At 38.1% G+C, this 19,870-nt stretch overlaps 1 protein-coding gene across 1 annotated transcript in view; it reads right to left on the reverse strand.

Annotated features, from left to right (window-relative positions):
• Positions 1-5,038: 5,038 nt before the first annotated feature.
• The window catches only part of znf804b (zinc finger protein 804B), a 107,800-nt gene continuing 92,968 nt past the window's right edge, over positions 5,039-19,870 (reverse strand). Inside the window, exons 3-4 of the mRNA XM_079894559.1 lie at positions 9,610-9,740; positions 5,039-9,457 (exon numbers count right to left, since the gene is read on the reverse strand). Coding sequence (XP_079750685.1) covers positions 6,025-9,457; positions 9,610-9,740 — 3,564 coding nt within the window. The 3' untranslated portion in view covers positions 5,039-6,024. The remainder of the gene's footprint in view (positions 9,458-9,609; positions 9,741-19,870) is intronic.

Genomic DNA, 19,870 nt, shown 5'->3' on the forward strand with positions numbered 1-19,870 from the left:
CTGTGGAACACAAAAGATATTTCGAAGATTGTTTCAACTGTGTTTGTCCAGTCAATGAAAGTCAATGGGGTCCAAAACAACATTGAACCACACTGACCTTCAATTCATAGAGATATTATTCTTTAAAAATGAGTTTGTTTTAGTCTATTTAGTTTCAGTGCAAGCATGTCTTCAGATCATTTAGACTTGATTTCACAGACCTTTATGGCTTTAATGATATATAGAGCACAGCAGAGGGTCTCTTTCAGAAGGACAGAGCCACAAGAGGAGCTGCGGACTAAGTGGCCTTCTGAAAATGGCTTTATGAGTTATGATCGCTTCAGGGCAAAGCTTACACCAACCCTCAGGAATACTAATCTGGTTATTTTATTAAAATGAGTTTTGGCATTCTATCTTTTCGGTTCATTCTGGAAATGAGAACGAGAGTGGAACATAAAAAGTTAGTGTATAAAAATGCAAGAGTAAAATCAAAATGGATCAACACATGCAACTCTTGTGCAAATACTGAGGCGTTTTGCTGCTGAATTACGAGAGTATGGCTAAAACTTCTGTAAGTTTTGTTAGAAGCTAACAGAGACAAAACTCTAAATGTAATTAGTTGTATTAATTATATGATGGGTTAAATATTTTTCACTAAATCAAATTGATAGTAATAGTAATATCTAGATAGTTTGATTAAATAATGTTCTATATGCATTTTTATTTCATTTTGTTTTATATTTCATTTGATTTCATTTTTACATCTGACCTCACAGCCATGACAAATCTTTCATTATTATTCATTCATGCTAACAACCTTTAGATAAAATAGGCATAGGCCTACATTTATATTGAAAAGCATCATAATTTTATAGAAAAAATGTATATGAGTCTGGGAACGAGACTGGAACATAAAAGGAGGTAGTGCATAAAAGTGCTGGAGTGAAATCGCACAGCTTACTCTGTATCAATTAATCATCTTTTGTGAATCTAGAAATTACTGTTGACTGCAGCATTCACTTTGTAGGAGGCAATCAAATTAAGCTTTTCAAAAGTATACAATTTCATTTAATGTTTTCCTAGCAGAGGAGAGAGAGAGAGAGAGAGAGAGAGAGAGAGAGAGAGAGAGAGAGAGAGAGAGAGAGAGAGAGAGAGAGAAGGAGGGGGCGAGGACAACAGAATCAAAATGTGAGTAATTTGATCTGAAATAAAAACATTTATCACTGTCATTACTGGAGTTGGACCTTGCATCAACCTCAAGAAAGTAAAAATATACATGATGTGCTCAGATTTACATTCACAACTTGAATCAATATGAAATTAGTTTTGGCCCAATAGAGCCATGGATTGTATTTGAAATGAAAAGGAAGGGACTTCAAATCAAGGAGATTGGAGCAGAAATAGAAAAAAAACTATGCATGAACACACACACGCTTATTTCACTTTTTGTCGCTGGCTCAGTCAAGCACCTGAGGGATGATGAAGAGGGAGCCAGAAGAAACGGTTTACGTAAAGGAAAAGAGGAATAATCAGATGAGTGCTGCTCCACAGGTGGGTGAAGCCATTTAACTGGATAAAAAACAGGCTCTACTGTACCTGATCTAACTTTAAATTTGCTAGCGAAGAAGATGATTACCCACACTGTAGAATCTCTCCACCGTTTTGCTGTAAGGCTGAGCATTACGGGTTTTGACCGGCTTAATCAGATATGAACAGATGGGCTTTGGCTTTAATTTTGATTTTATGTTTTCATATTTATGTTTTTTGAGTTAAGTATGAATCGTAGCATTGTGTGGTAAGTGTTGTGGTTTCTCTCTTTTGTGAAATCACCTCTCAGAGATCTTTGATGCCAGAAATATTAGACTTTATTTTACAACAAAGCCGAGCATCTTCTGCGGAAGATCACTCCAGGTTTTTGCTCAAACATATACATCCTTTTCCAAAGATGGTAACAGATCCTATGGATATTTTGGGTAAAGGTCTTGTACCATGTGACTTCTCAGAATAGAATGGCAACATTCCATACCTTTCTTCAGGCTTCCAAAAGTCAAACCAGAGCCACTCACTGAGGAAATAATAGTGTACAAATATATAGCTAAATTACTTATTTTCTAAATATTAAAATCTTCAACATAAGACGCCCCTTACAAAAAATATGTATACTTCAAGTTCATTTTATACTTGTCAAGTGAAAGTATACTTTCTTATTTTTAGTTTATACGAAATATACTAATAGCACACTTGAATAAACTTCTTTAGATAAATATGCATCTATAAGGAAAGATCTAAACTCTTTTCTCTGATCTGTTTATCTGAAGGAACCTATTCACAATGAATCACATTTTCCAATGCTACATGTGCGAGAGGAATGTTTAGGATGAACTGATTTACTTAAAAGAATACAATTTTCCAACTCCACATATCAGACAGAGGTCTGTTCATGACGAACCGATTCACTAAAAAGAACCAGGCTTTCCAAATATGAGAGATAATTTTTTAAGTTAAACAAGTATTTTAAGTTAAACAAAGAACTGCTGTTCTAAGAACACTTAATTTCTGAAAAAACTTTACAAAAAAATTTGCCAAAAAATTACGTCATGAATGACGATTCAATAACCATACGGTAAAAAAAAGTACTCCGCTATCAACTTGGATGTTTAAGTCATTCCAACTTAAATTACATTAAACTGACATTACAAAATGAGTTGAATCTTGTATAACGTATAAAAAAGTTGAAAATTGCTTGACTTATTTTGATGAGTTAAAGCAATGTAAATACATATGTTGTCATAACTTATTGGTCATGTAAAAAAAAAAAAAGTGCAGTTTCACCAGGCACTAAATGTGCTGAAAAATATTTCATTTGTAATTTTTTTCATAACTCTTCTACTGCATTTTCCCAAATCTAGCTCTCAGAACTAAATATTGCAGACAGCATGTGCCAATAAACAGTGCTATCAGCATGTGCAATTCATTCTTGGTGAATTCATTCCCACCCTCAGTGCACAATTACAATGTGAGCTATAACAGCAGAGAAAACAATTTGCTTATTACCCCTCTAAAACCTGCAGGGAGTCCACTTCATTGGTCATATCTTTCTGTCTGTCTGGACATGATGAGGAAATGTCTAAATGTTCTTAAATTAAATAAATCAACGAATCATATAAATAGCTCAAAAATAATTCATAGTAATAAGAATGTGGCTTAATGCTGCTCTGAATAGCTATTATTTCTCAGTGATTGTGGTGGGTGGTGTCAGTGAGATATCATCACCGGAGGGTGCAAGCTAAGACTGGAAGAATGAGCAAGGAAGATATGTACCCTGTCTGCTCCATACTGGGCATTTAGCAGCGGAGATAGTGATGTCCTACAGCTTTGATACATGCTAAACAGACTCTGAGTGGCCCCCACAGGCGATGAGCGGCAAACAGTGGCTCCCTACTTCAGTGGCATATTAAATAAGGGGCTGGCAGGGCACTAGACTATGAGGGGCATGTAGTGTTTTCTGTCTTACTGTATGCCTCATAGTTACTGTAGAAGAAAAGAATAATGAGGCAAAAGTTTGGCTCCATTGGCTCCAGAAAAAGTGCAAAAAAAGTTTTCATTATATAACTCGTCTGTGATTATAATTGGCTCCAAGGCTTAGTGATATGGAATATGGATTTTTATGGTCATATCAGAAGAACTAATATAGTGCATGTCATGGCTTACATCAAATACACCCCACTTCAATGTAAATGCTTGAAGCTTGTAACTATTTCGATTCCTCTTGTTTTTCTCTATATTTCTGATCAGTGCATCTTATCTTATTTTTCATGTGTCATCACTCCCTGTTTATCATATTTCTTTCTTTTTAGTGTGAACATTTTTTATTAATCAGGAACAGTTTGGTTGGTTGTGTAGAGAAAGTGGCTGAAGAGTGAGTTTATTCTGTAACATCTGCTAATCATCCCCACTCTCTAGTTCATAGTCTGTTTGATCTGCTGTCCTGTGGAGTACGAGCACGTGGCAGCAGGTCTGCCAGCAGAGAGGCTGTATTTGGGGCATGGGAGGGCAACCATTGCACACACTGCTTTCCCTTATGGCTCTTCCTAAAGGCAGTCTGGCTTACCGGATATCTGTGTGGATCCTCGTCGAGATTGTCACCAAAAAATAAAATAAAAAATTCATTTGAGCCTCTCAAAATCTTTAGGAGGCTGTCAACTCACCTCTGATCCAGTAAGGCACAAACCAGGCTTCAGAGAAGCAGCTGACAAACTGTCTTCCTTCCATCCATCCTTCCTATGATCTTTTTATTTGTATGTTTTTACTTTCCAGTTGCATTAGAAGCAACCAGACATGCTTGCTAGAGACATGAAGGTTGCAATTATATGAATTCTATAGGATACTTTGTATTTTATAATTAACTCTAGACCATCATATGGAACCTTTTGTTATCACCCTGCATTTCCAACATGACGTGCACTCAAAAAGAGAAAACCATTCCACTCAATAAACAATGAATATCTTGTCGTATCTAGCAGGACACAAATTTGCCGTCATCATTCTGTATTTATTAAAAAAACAGGCCCAACACAGTTTGAGTTAGAGTTTAGAGATATGAATCACCAATCCGTTTAGTGCCAGTGAGAGACTGCAGAGCAGAGCTCCTCCTTGCCAGAGCAGACAACTTGTACCTGAGAGAGTTAATTAGTGCAAATGCACAGTTGTGTTATTGGGCCACTGCTGGCAATGAGAAGCATCATTAACACAAAATCCCAGTCCCTCAGATCTGAGAAGTGAAGCACTGCTCATTTGAAATTGAGGGTGTGTTAACATTCACTGAATTTGACATGTATTATGGCTATATATATATATATATATATTATTTTATTTTATTTTTTTTTATTTTTTTTTGAGGTGGGTAAATACCAGTTCAGCCACAATCCTCCTCCAGGCAAAATACCAATCGCTGCTCCCTGTTTTCCAAAGTCTAAAAAGTCCTGAGTTTTAAAAGCCTAAAGTCAAAATCTAGACCTCAAAGACACTAGTAATGACAAAGCTGTCATTTCTTGGAATTACATTTAATTTATTATTATTCCCATGACATTATCTTACAGATGAAAGTATGTTTGGCTCTACCAAAATAAGAGTGAATAAAAAGCATCTTAAACATGTATGAACAATCAAGTGCCTGTTATTTGTTATTACTTACATTTCAAAGTATGAATACATAAATACAATTCAAGATTTCACACTTTAAATAGATTGAAAAAAAACCAACATTATTGCATGTCCACACTACAGCGGAGCAAGTCCAAACTCACTCTACCCTACTAACAACACAGAAAAAATCAATCAAATCAAATAAAAACGGGATGTCTTCACCCAAAGTGGTGAACACTGCTAAATCCATTAAGAGATGCAATGTACACATGCTGTATTTCTGCACCAAATAATCATGTCAATTTGCATATATAAAAAAAAAAAAAAACATTTTAATGAAAAAAAAAATTTCTGAATTTTATTCTGAATCATTCTGAAGTTTCATGTACATTTTGCTTAGTCAGTTTAACTTTGCTCAAGGATATTTCCCCTAGTTCTTCATAAATAAAACCCTTTGAATACTTGCTGGGTAACTATAAAAATATGCTAATTATACTTATTACTAATTGAAAAAGGCATTAACATTCTAATTTGACTTCAGGTTATGCTTAATTTCAGCCAACTGCTGAATGGGCTCAACTGCTGATAAATCACAGTGCGGTGAGACAGGAGAGGTTCATCTGTGTGTTAATGCGGGGGAGACGATGGCTGTATAAAGAATGGAATGGTAAACAACAAAGTAAAAAGTCTTGCTATCTTTGAGTTGACACTGCAACACAGAGATTAAACAAAAATAAATCACTACTTAACAGGAACTTTGGCTGAGAGGAGAACCTAAACATCAGAAAGTTCACAGCACAATTGGAGGGGTCTTGCAGGACATTTAATGTCAGAACTATATTATTTCTTATTCTCATTTCCCCTCTCTTATTCTCATTTCCCCTCTCATTCTGACCACAACTAGCTGGTTGGTCCAGGGTGGCGCTGAAGGTCCTGGCTGTGGAACAGAGGGTGTAGTAGGGGGTGGATCTGCAAAGTGCTGGCAGCTGCAGCAACAGCAGCAGCAGCAGCGGCAGCCATGGGCATCGGACTGAGCATCGTGGGGAGCAGAGAAGTGGGAGGAAGGGGGTGGAGAGTCAACCCAGGAACATGATGGTGAGGGTGAACTGGGTGGAAAGATGAGGCTGGGATCAGGTGCAGGGGTTGAGCTGCCAACATAGTAGCTGGCGGCACTGAAAAGAAGGCAGCAGGAATTGGATGGGCAAATTGGGCCTGAGAGAGGGTGGGATGAAGGGGTGATAGCAGGGCAACAGGCGAAGAGTGAGGAGCAATAGAAGAGGGTGGAGAAGAGGGCTGGAGTATATTGTATGGTAGACAGGCTGAAAGTGTAGTCTGGTCAGGTGGCTCTGCAGTTGGTACTGGTAAATGGCTCATGTCCACAGATACTTGCTCTTGAAGGTGCTGCTGCTGCTGCATGTGCTGCTGGGCCTGGAGCTGAAGCAATTTGTACTTCTCAATCTCATCATTGGTGAAGGTGATTGGTTGCTCAGAAAGGGGAGGGGTGGTGCATTTTGGACAGTGAATCCCTGCAATTTCTGCATTGTCTGCTTGGTCTTTGATGTTAAGTTTTTGTGACAAAGTCTTGTCTGGACCCAGAACTAAAGCAGAACAGGATTCTGTTGATCTATCCTCCTTGGCAATTTCAAGACAGGCATGGGATGCGCTGTAACTTTGCCCAAGTGTTTGTTGTAAGTGTTCCGAAGTCTTACTGTCAATTTGAGGTATAACTTGTTGATTTGATGGGACAGTTGAAGATGTTGGAACCTGGTTACTAATACTGGCACTTGCATCTTTATTTATCCCTATTTTTCTTGCCCCTTTCTTAATAGAGGGTAATTTACCAATTAGCGGAAGTGAGAGGGTGACATTTGCTTTCTTTACTTTAGGATCCTTCTGGTCTGATCCAACCAACTGTTCGTTAGATTTATGAGTATCATCTTCCTTCCCTACACCTGATTGTAAGGAATTAGGCTGAGCTACATTGTTACTTGTAGCTAATGGGGGTGAGTGACTCCTCTTTCTAAGAGGAGATGATTTGGTCTTGACCAATCTCTCAGATGGTCCAGAATGACTGCAATGTTTCTGGCTCTGTCCAGTTGGAGATGGCCTAATATGGGAATTAGACAACCAGTCCCCATTAAGATCAGAGATGCTAATGCTACTAGAGGAACTGGAGCTACGAATGGACACTGGCTTGTTATACCACCTGTCTTCACTTCTTTCTGGACTTGACCAAGGAAATTCTTCCCTCTCCCGGTACCTCCTACCTACAGGGCTAAGTCTTTCATACCACCAATCCCTGACATCCTCTTGAGGTTCAGGACTGTCATAGACTCTATAAAACAACTGCCTGCCTGTATGTTGAGTTCTATGCTCTCTGTGTTTATGCTCCTCAACATTTTTTTTGTGCCTTCTGATGCTGTATCTCTCATACTGATCTGGGCTGTTATAAACTGTTGAATATTTCCGTTTATTGTAGATGTAAGAGTCTGCGTAATCCCAACTGTCTCCTGTATGTTCGAAATCTCTGCATGGGCTATAACTGTAGTGAGGAACAATGTAAGAGGAACTTCTAATGCAAGACCTGGGCTGACTGTGCTCCTTTCTCAAAGGGTATAGATAGTTTGATCTTGGTGAGGTGGAGCGTCTCCCCATGTGGTACACAGGCCATTCTCCATCTGAGGTCAAGTCTGACAGGCCACTCCACGACCCAGATTTGTCACTGTTGGGAGTTGAGGCAGCATCCCTCTTTGACTCATAGGTGTTGTCATACCAGCGATAATTATCCTCTCTTCCTGTCGTGTTGTGAACAGAATATGACAAAGGCCTCCGCCTTACCAAGCGCAGCGCTGACACAAGCCCCCTCATCGTTTGACATTTCTTCCTTTTACGTGCCGGGGCAGAAAGCGAGCTTACAACAATGCTTTTGAGGCTGTGCTCTGGGGTGTCACTTTCATTTGAAGTCTCATCTCTCACTGATCTTTTCCTCTTTCCCAGCTTGTGCCTCCTCTCAGTGCACGCTTGCTTGTATTGTGACGTGTCGGTTGGAGTGCATTGGAATTCAAAGTGTCCTCCAGCTTCTGTCTGCGAGCAGGTTTTGAATGCGCATCCCGCTTGCCGGATCTTGACAGCATCTAATTTATGCCTACGATTTTTCCCCTTTCTCCTGTGTTTGGGTTTCTTTGGTTTTAAAATGCCTAATTTATCTCCTGGAACATCCTGTGTTTGTGGCCTAGCTCTGTCATTCTGGCCTGTGAGCTTGTCAACAACACCAAGATCTGTCCCCTTTGTGCTTTTGTCTCTGCTCTCCTTGTGTTTTAAATAATAGCAGAGAGGGTTACAGCTGTAAGATACGTGTGGCTTGTCGGAAGTGTACTGCACCAGCTCAAAAGGCCATTTTGTCACACTTCCGTCCTTGCTGACTACATTAAGGAAAGAACCTATATTTTCATCCTTGCACACTCTGTGTATTTTATACTCCTCTGTCTCTTTTTCTGATATACAGTCCTTCCCATTCTGCATAGTACCCTGTTTGCAGCTTTTCTGTGTATGGTGGTGTGAGCCTTTGAGTATTTGGAGTTGGCCCTGGGCCATGGTACCCTGTCCATCTGTGTAAACAGTAGGGCCGGGGCACTTGAGGCATTCTCTCCCCTCTGATCCCGCATAAGCCCCCTCTGCCCTGGGCCTCTGCCCCCCATCACGCAGTCTGTCCTCTGAACCAGCTGGCTTCCAGTTTGCTCCAGGACTGTGTGTGTCAGGACACCCCAGCTTCTCTGGCTGACATGTGCTGTAGTTTGCCTGAATTTCAGGGCTCTCCACATGTTTTGCTTGTGCTTCCGTTTGAGGTGTTTGAGAGTCTTCATCCACCCAGCCCAGAGTCAGTGGATCATGGGACAGATCATGGTCATCATTATTTGGGGTTCTGGGTGAGCACGAGCCAGACCAAAGGGCCTCCAGGGCGAGTCTGTGCTTGTGGCGCTGGAGCTCTTGATAGTCACTGGCCTCCTCAAGTCCATCACTAAACACAGATGCACAGGAGTCAAGCTTTAGTTGAGCTCGTCTAGAGAAACAGAATGAGACTCCTGCCCTGGGGCTCTGGTGTCCTGCAGAGGATTTTGGGGGTAAGGGGTGTTTTTCGTGGCATGGCTGCTGATGTGTGGGCATACGAGTGGAGGACAAGCCCTTCAATGAGTTGTTTGTAGAGATAGGATTTGAGTTTTGAACCAAGGATGCTGTTGGTTTTGTGTCAAACTTGCTACTGCCAGCAGAGAGGATTTGAATGGGATCCTTATCCTTGTTTTTAGACCTTAACTTTGGACCTTTCCTGTCATCACTGTTGGCAAGAATAGAAGACAGTGTTATAATTAGGCAGTGCTGAAAGATCTCAAATCTCTTTAAATCTAATATATAGTGCATGCGATATACTGTATAAAGAATGCATTTACAACACATTATCACATTGAGATTAAGTGTATTATGATTTACCTATCTCTTTGCTGTTTGAGTTGTGCAAGCTGGTGCAATCGTTTCAGAGCTCTTTTCTGCTTTTTCTCATCTTTCCAGGACTTGGAGGAGACATTGCGTGCAAATTCTCTCTGCTTCAACTCTTTCAGCCTCTGTAAGACAAAACAGGCAGATGATAATGAGAGATAACAAGTTCTGAAAACCACTTGTTTGGCTTGGATAAAGACCCTAAAGAAGGCTTATCCAGGAGGAAAAAAGAAACATCAATACAGGTCTAACCTGGGGTGCAATTGGGGCAGAACAATCCAAAACAGCCTTACGACACATTTGATTAAAAAAAAGAAGATATAAAAACATCTCTTTCTAATGCTTCTGTTAATAGAGACTGTACAGTCAATCAATTTCCCAGATAAAAAGCTCCTTGGAAAAGGTACAGACCACATCGATGGATTCCTGTCTATTTTTTTATAGAAAAAAAATCGCAACCAAGTAAACAAAATCAGCAAGTCAAGTCAAGTCAAAAGACAATCACAAAACAATAAAAGTGTCAGTGGCGCCTGAATTTGTTCAGCAGACATGAACGGAAAGTCGCATGATCACAGCCAAACACTTTTGACTTTACTCAGCAGGGAAATTTAAGAGAAAGACATATTTGTCTTGACTCATGAAATGTAACTCACTGCATCCCCTTTCTCCCCAGTACACAGGTGACATAGGTGTTTAATTTGGTCTGGTAATAAAATACAATCACACATAAAAGTAAGGAAAAAACACACTGCTGTCTTTATTTGGTATTAGCCAAAATATGGAAATGGACTATAGTGTGTCAAACTTAGGTTTTTCCAAAACTCTTTTATTTTTGTCATCACATGCATGCACAACCTATAGGCTACCGAGATTTTGTTGGTGGTGTGAAACGATTGCCAAGAGGAGGACAGTTCCCCTCTGCTGCAGTGACAAGCACTGACAGGGAAAAAAACTGTATTTGTGAGACGTTAGCAAGCTAACTCCCAACAGAGGCTGCTGACTTTACACAGCAAAACACACTAATGATGCCTGCTTCAAGGGAGCTTCACAGAAGAGAGCTTTTCAGGGTATACACACTAGAGGAACCACAAAAATGTCAGTGTATACTCACATAAAAACCTTCACCTTCCAAAAACAACATATGACAAATGATCAAACTCAGATTTCAATGAACAAACATGCAAATTCATTTAAGAACTGTTAATTCAGTAAATACTACTTCAATTCATAAACAGATTGCTGATATGATGTCAAACTATTAGCACATAGTTTCTCAATTCATTGTCATGAAGAGAGATTCTAAACAGAGTTGAGATTAATTTTGTGGTGGCATCACACATTTTCATACATGTACATATAAAAATACTGCAAATAAGAGAGAAAAAGGCACTTAGAGAGAATGAGGTAAATAATAGACACGATTTCCCTTGTCTTCAGATTCCGACCTTTGCTTATCAACACAAAGGCAGAATATGAGTGCTGTTTCATTCTAAAAAAACATAATAATACCACAGATCTGTTACAAAACCTACGTAGAGAGCTGCCTCGCTACATAAGAAACTGCCTTCTAAGTGGGTTGTTGCATTTAAAAACAAGACACACAGACTAGTGGAATGGAAAAAATGCAAGGTCTTGAGGTGCGTTTTTAAAATTTTAGTAGTTGAAATTTTTTAAAAGCACAATGGTCAAACACGTCTATCTGGCGCAGACTTACATGGACAAATAATGGAAAAGCAGTGTTGTGGAATGCAAAAACTAAGGCAACATCTACTAGTTATGGAACTTATGAAAGCACTACAATACACTGATCCAGAGTGAAATACACACTGATAAAGAGTGAAATAATTTCAATAGTATTTGAAGCTCGCATGTTGCTAAGCTAACAATGATCCTCTCTAAAAAGTATAAAAATTCACAGCAATATATAATTTAATTTAAAGAAATCACTATTTATCTGTACTTTTCAGAGAATGAAATTCATTATTTAAAATCATTTATCTCTGCCTTGCCATCTTGAATTTATTTTCCACTAAGCTTACTATTAGACATTCAAGTCTCATAGAAATAAATTCCATGTTTAAAAAAAAAAAAAACCCCATCAGGTCAGCCTCTTTTTCTAATTAAGTGCTACTCCAGAAAGCACTACTCTCTCACTCTCACTCTCTCTCTCTCTCTCTCTCTCTCTCTCTCTCTCTCTTACAGCCTGGAAACACAATGATGGTTTTGACAGAATGAGATGTTTATAGTATAAAACCATTCCATGACTGATATGATTGATAAGGCACATTAAAGTATGTCTAAATGCTCTACTCATAATTAGCTTTGGATATTCTCATATCCATAATGCCTTAGATTTTGCCCTTCAGAAGATAATTTGGACTTTCAATGAAACATCTGCCTCATGAATAATTGACAGATAAGAAAGAACAAAAGAATATTTGAACCATCCAATGGAAACTATATTTTAAACTGTCAAAAATAACTAATTTCCTCTGATCACACTGACTGCGCAAGAATCAAAACCATTTAGCATAGAGATGCAAAAGGATTCTCTGATTTTTAAAACCTAATTTTTGTTGTACAGTCCTTGTTGTATTAAGTACTACAGTTTCTCCTGTGGCATGAACTTCAACTCACAAACACACACTTTAACCCTGAGTTGTGTTGAGATTAATGAGAAATGGAGGTGATTAGATGCTCTAATTGACCTCCAACCTCCAGTCCATTAAATCAATTCTGTTGTGTGCTGATGATCAAACACTGATGGATTAATCAATGTGGAAGAACAGAGGTTTGTCTGCATGTGATGTGTAAGGATAGAGCCTTTAGCATATTATTGACTTACATGTGTTTTCACTAGGATATAAAAAGCCCATTAAGATACTTTTATAAACCTTTAGCAGTGGTAGCTATTCTGAATCTTAATTCATGAGTAATGCAGCATCTTGCATCTTCTATAGCACCGGTCCCTTTGATATCTGCATCTCAACTACTTTGAGATTCTCCAGCTGAGATAACAGACCTCAAAAGGTTTTACATTGCTACTAAAAATCCTAATGTTAATAGACCTTAAAGGAATCCCATCAATGCGCGCAGGGTAAAGAGCCTATATCAGAGGATATAAAGGCACTATAGTGGAAACTAAGGCCGATGTGCATGGAATTTTAAAGACAATAAAATGCTGTGAACTGCACACAGCATAAGGTTTTCATTAGTTCTCTTTTTCATGGTTAAGCCTCTGTAAAAAATCTAAAACTGGACGTGTTTATTGTCGCTGGCCTGGTGGGATCACACCAAATGAGCGATTGAACAAAGAAAGAAATTAAAAGGACAAAACAACAACAACAACAACACCCTGTTAACCATGTTGCTCCTCCTTTACTCTCATTCTCTATGGAACAAGAGAGCTTTCAAGTTGCACCACTTCTGCTCACATTATTTTAGTGCAAAATCCTGCATCTTACTCACTAACCAACAGTGATCAAGTTTTGAACTAGATGCTAAATGCACTAAAAAAGAATTTCAATTAAGTAACTGTCATTCTTTTAAGCACAAACACACTTCATTTGAATGTAATTTGTAATATACATAATTGATATACTTTATGTAAATTAGACTATTCGTTACCAAATGATTGTTTTACAATTTGCAATTATTTCTCTGCCACAATTTAGCATCCGTATAGCAAGTGGTAAACTGAAGTTAATTTAAAAGGGATGTTTTCTATTGATCATCGCAGCAGTAATTCATGAAATGATGATCGAATGGAGACGAAAGTTATACAGACGTGCCATGAAGTCAAGCACATTTTTAGCATTTTTAAGAGTCGTTTAAGTATCTGAATCACAGTGGTGAAGGGTTCCAGTGGAACACAGTAAAATATGACCTGCAAATTGGAGAATAGCGCAATGAAAATGCTGTTTAGCAGATAATTCGTTGCCATTTTGGCATTGTTTTCACGATTCCTTTAGTGAATCGGCTGCTAGAACCCTTTGTCTTTCTATTTATCTGTCTCTTCCTCACTCTTATATTAAGGAACAAATCTCCAGGCCTTAATATACTCTCCTGTCGAGAGTTTCTGCCAACTTCCACATTATATCACAACCTTGAGCAAACACACTCTCATGAAAAACAGTCTCAAAAAGAGAATTGAGTCATGATCACACTTTCCCTATTTACTTTCTAAAAAAAAAAGAAGTAAATCTATACATGAGTATCAAACTGTATTCTATTACAAACACATTTAATACACGCACATTACCCATAACACTAACCAGTGATTCATACACAAACGCAGGTGCAATGGTAGTGTGAAATCTGGTCTGACAGCTGACACTGACTGTGAACTCGGCCTTACTTAGCAGATTTGCCATTTTAGCACTGGGACAAGAGCAGGCTGTTCCCTAATTGGCTGAAACATCTCTGTCCACCTCGCAGAGCCCAGACATGGAGGTGTCACCTTGTAACATTTCACCAGGAACAGGCCTTCAAAGAGCTGGATTTCTGTCTGCTACCTTTTTTTTTTGCACAAATTTGAAAGTCATTGTGGTTCATCTGCTCCCTTCAGTTTGGGTCATGCAGACAGCTGTCATCTTTACAAGCTTCAGTGCCAATCATGGCTGCCTTGTTCAATCATGTAACATTAAATGCAGATCTTCCTATAGTTAAATGCATTGTTTAAACTCTTGGACAACAACATATTTTATACTGCAGAATATCTGTGACATGATTTTAATAATCACCAAGCAGAAACATATTGTATCTCAGTTGAGCAGGCTTTTTTGATTATATTGATTACTTTGGAAACTGATTGCCAGACAACATCGCAAAATTCAGTTTTCAGTTGATGTTCACAGTTCACAGGTATTCATATTTTGGCTGTTTTCAGTGTCTTTACATGTGGCTCATCCAACTGAAACCAGATTTATTTATTATGAATAATCCTATCTTTTGTTTTTATCCGTACAGTTCCAATAAATAAAATAAAATAGTCAAATGGCATAATTTGTCAAGCATTTAATTTACTGGAATTTTGGAATTTGGAAGCACTTTTCAATATGTAAACATGAATACATTTCATAACACTGAAAAATATAATCTTTAGCTAAAATCTCAAAATGAATATCCATTCAGATACATTTTCATCAGCTACACCAGTCTTCAGTGTCACATGATCATATTTATCATGCAATTATTAATATAATAATATGCATATTATGCTTTTCAATTATTATTATTATAATAATTGTTTTAATGTGGCCACCAAAAATCCATTATTATTAATACAGGATTCTAAATGGTTAATTTAGTGTGCCTGAACACTAATACATTTATAATAATACAGTAATACATTCACAAATGTAATCTTTAACAAATCTCAAAATGAGTATCCATTTTTCATACTGTACATTATAACATTGTAATGCTGAAATTCTTCTTCTTTTTTTTTTTGTATACAAAATAGTATAAAATCAGCCATTTATCAATATTGGTATTAACATCAAAATTAGTATCGGCATCTGAAAAAAGTTTTAATATCTTGCATGCTGTCTTCTTTTTTTTGCCAATATACAAATAGCATATCAGCTACAACACTCTTTAGTCGTCCTGTTTGTCGAGTTACCTGGAAACACCTGCGTATGCATACGACTGCGAGGGTATGTGTGTGTGTGTGTGTGAGGTCCTTCTGCATGCTCCAGTTTCCCTAGTTAAATCTGCCGTATTGTGACAGGCCTCTCTGGACCTCCTGAGCACATGTGAGCAACATTAGTCAGCCTGCCTCCCAGTCTAAAACCTGACACAACAAACAGGTGGGATTGCCTCTCTCTCTTTTACACACGAGAAAAAGCATCAAGCGGCACTAAGAAACAGAGAGAATATTCTCTGCATAATGAAGCATTGAAACGAAATAGACTGCGCACCTGTGTCTGTGTGTGTCTGCGTATATGTGTGTGAGTTGTCTAACACCGTTCCATCTGTCTGTTCTTCCCCTCAGGTATAGCTGGTCCTCTGATGCTTTCAAAATGAGTCATATCTTCCCCTCTCCCTTTCTAACTCGGTTTCTTTTTTTAACACTGTGCTCTCTTGTACCTTTATCGGGATGTGGCAGGTGGAGATGAATAGAGCCTCAGCTGGGCTGCGGAGACCCTGGAGAGCTCCAGGCGTTTGACAAGGGCAGAAGACAATAAGAGCCTACTCATCCTGGCAGTCTACAGAGAGAGCAGCGGCGCTTTCTCGTTCTCCCACTCATCCCATATAGTGCACTGCACTGTGAAACAGGCAGTCCCCTTCTCTGGATTTTCCTGCAGCCCACGAAACTACTTTTTTTACTTTGTCTTTGTCATTGAGCGGGGTCAGTTTGCTAACACTGTCCTCCTCCTCCTCCTCCTCCTGGGGAATATGGAGAGACCAAGACCAAGAGAGACAGTGTGTAAGCCATTCTCGAAGGGCTGTCTAAAGAAAACAGAATCATTGAAAGAGTGAGCACTGTAAAAAGTGATCAGTTGACTTAACTTAAAAAAGTGAGGAAACTAAAATTATTGCATAATTGAATCAATTGAATTGTCAAGTTTACATAACATTTTTTTCTTTTTCTAATTACACAAAGTTCATTTACTTAATTTTAAGGCAATGGGTTTCCTCACTTTTTTAAGTTAAGTCAACTGATCACTTTTTAGTGTGATGAATGCGTTCTTGTGTCGTTTTAAAAAGGGTAGCTGCTGTTTGCACTGCATCTTAAAATACTCAAAAAAATATGCAGAATGCAATAACAGGTCCTGTGTGAACAGACCCTAATTCTACCTAAAGGCTGGAATACACTACATGACTACACTACCATATTTTTGCCCTGATTTACAGTCTGGACAAGTTGACACTAACTGCCAAAAGTCAGAGCCAGTCTGCAGATTTGAGTTGACAGATGGTGTAGTGTATGATGGTCACAGACTCCGATTTTTAGCTTCAAAGTTTGATTCCATCCAGTCGGAGGATATCAAAAATGTTTGATATTTTGAGCTGATTTTAGAAAACATTGTTTCAATTGTCACGTGTGTCCTACAGAAGCAGCAAGACACGTGTCTCTGCGTGAGTTTGTTGTGTTCGTAATGATTTGAAAGTCTGGTAGTGTGTGATCCTCAGTCGTTTAGTGTATGATGCCCAGTTTTTCCTATGTAACTACAATCTACAAAGTCGGCAACTGTATGAAGCCTAGTGTTTTTAAAATCTGTTCAAGTTGTGTAGTGTATTCCAGCCTTACAGACAAACAAACTCGATTGCAGGATGGATTGTCATATCGTTATGTTCAATACATTCTACTGAAGCCACTTTAGGTAATGTTCAATGGTATAGAGATGTAATACCTACATATCATATCATGTAATTGGTTAAAATCGATAGATAGCCCTAGTAATGTGATTTTATATCAAATTAAAAGATAAGGCTGCATTTATTTTTGATCAAAAATACAGTAAAAGCTGTAATATTGTGAAGTATTAATACAATTTAAAACAACTGTTTTCTATTTCAATTTTTTTAATGTAATTTACAATGTAATTGTAATCATGTAATGTAATTTAGTTTGAATGTCACATGATCCTTCGGAAATCATTCTAATATGCTGATTTGGTGCCCAAGAAACATTTATTATTATAGTGAAAATGTTGATTTCCTATTTAGTATTTTTGTGAAAACAAGAAAGAACAGCATTTATTTGAAATAAAAAATTAGTAACAATGCAAACAGCTTTACTTTCACTTTTGATCAATTTAATGCATCCTTGCTGGAAAAAAAAAATCGTTCAAAAAGAAAATAATCTTACTGACCCTCAACTTTTGAAATGTAATATAAATATATATAACATTTTTGATATGTTTTTTGATATGGCCACCACTTTTCAGAAAATCTATTATTATTACATGAATGGCTCATTTTATTATTCCTGTCTGGATAAACAAACTCCACCTTTTTGATTTACAAGGTCGCAGGACAAGTTCCGCATTCAACAAGCTTTGTTGTTCCTGGAGCAACATTCCCCAACCTTTTAAATCAGTGGGCTCTGATTGCTTGGTAGGAATGTTGTTCCAGCAACAAAAAAGAAAGCTGATCCAAGAACGTGTCCTGCTTGTGTAAATCACAATGAGCATAAAGAAATCAATGTCAAAGACCCTTCTCTTGTATGTGCACTCGTAGTGCTGTTTGCTAGAAAAGATTTTACTCAGCATTCAGTGTGATTTAGTAAAGTGTACCATGTAACAAAGACAGATAGCATGCCACTTTGCCCATTAAACATTACTAATGGCTGTGCATTACCTCTGCTCTTCTGTGTGGCATCAATTCAGCACGTTTTCACGTCTCCAAATCCATGGCTGCCGGATAAAAAAAAAGCCACCTATATTACGCCACCTTAAGTACAAACACTCTCTGTTGGGAGTCTGCGCCAATCACACTCAGCCTAATCTCATCACTGCTTATTCTGTGGCCAACTGCAGTTGGTGCAGAGAGGCAGTGATAAGCCTCAGGCATTTACTTGAAAAGAAAATGAAAAACTCCCTCTCTTTCTCCCTTCTCTCAGCGTGAACCATCTCTATGGACAGTTTCGTGCCGAACGAGAGCATTTTGCTCAGAAGGACATTTAATAAAATTTCTGGAAATATGATAAAACCCCACGCATGAGAAGCACCTATCTAGCAATTTGGAACTCAAACTAAAGATTACAGACTACCAGCTGAAACAATGTATCTTCCGCAAACCTTTTCCTGATAGCCGCGAGCGAAGGAAATATGTAATCCTCGGCCGAGATTTGGATGCTGGTGTTTCTACTTAACGTTGATTATAAACTGTCACTCTCATTCACCCCAGGAGGAAAACATCAACATGTGGATTATTCTCACCCCAATCTGCACATTCACAGGCAGATAATCCACCAAAGACACTTCCAATATCCTCTGCCGTCTGATGCACACCGCGCACGGGGCTCATGTGTTGAGTGTTAGCATTGGGCCGCAGGCAAAAAACTGTCTGCTAAAACTCCTTTAGACCCTCTTCAGCAGCTCCTAAGATGACAGGCTGTCAGGTTAGGTGATCTGTAACATTTGCGTGTTGCGTATATGTTTGAATGCTGTAATGAGTATGTGTGTAAGGTGCCTGAGAGGATCAGGAAAGGAGACCCTTTGAAGCCTAGAGGATGCGAGTGAGAGGGAGGAAAGGAGAGGAGAGGAGATTTGGAACCGGATATTGCAGAAAGGTGCAGTAAGGAGCTTTCGGGGGAAGCTTTCATCCACACAGAAGCTGTTTCTCCTGCTGTACACACATAAACACAGGCTAAAAGATGCTTTTTTTATATACGGGAGACTGGGAAGTGCTGTAACATATTTTGTTTTAACATCTGTTTCCTGGTGTTTTTGCGCTCTGTGTCTTAAACTTCAAACGATAGTAGTTTAGAAATGTCCAACTTTTAAACTGTGTAAATCAATGGGTTGCAATATTAATTAAAAAACAAACAAAAAAACATGGACATCAGTTTACATTTTGTTCATCATTTTAATGGTATTCAAATATATAAATCCATAAAAAATATATTTCAAATAACTATAGTAATTTATAAACAATTCTCACTCAGAAATTCTCTTCACAATTGCAAAGAATTTTTCAAGTAGAAAATAGTATTTTCTTGTAAAACATAGTCAAAAACTTATTCTTGACAGTAATATATATCTAATATTATGTAATAATATTATTACTTCAAAAAGATCATTTTTACAGTAATATATATATATTTCTCTCGCAGGTAATCACAGCGTGTTGATATACAGCATATCGCACGGCTACGAGTGTGATGTTGCGTTTATACAACAGTTCGACAACACACGTGAGTAAATAAATAAGAAACAACAACGGAGTGTCTTTAAAACCTCTCTTTTGTTTAGAACTACTTCGTTCTGCCACGGATTCAAATAAAGCAATAAGGCCCATGATTTACAGTGAATTTAGAACTCCGGTCCACGTCAACAACACCCCTTAAGCTGTTCTAAATTCACTGTAAATCACGGCCTCAAGGGGCTTATTGCTTTATAAAATGGTTACTCCGTAAAAATATTCATTTGAATATTTATTCTATTCATAAAATAGACACCAGCAACAACAAATATAACGTTATAATAACACATTTATTCCTCCATCAAGCAATGCAGTTCCAAAGAGGTTGCCAAGCAACACATGCAGCAACAAAGAATCACAAACGGCAGTTGCACAGTAATAC

The sequence above is a fragment of the Squalius cephalus genome (assembly GCF_949319135.1).
Source record: "Squalius cephalus genome assembly, chromosome: 15".
Taxonomy (NCBI): domain Eukaryota; kingdom Metazoa; phylum Chordata; class Actinopteri; order Cypriniformes; family Leuciscidae; genus Squalius; species Squalius cephalus.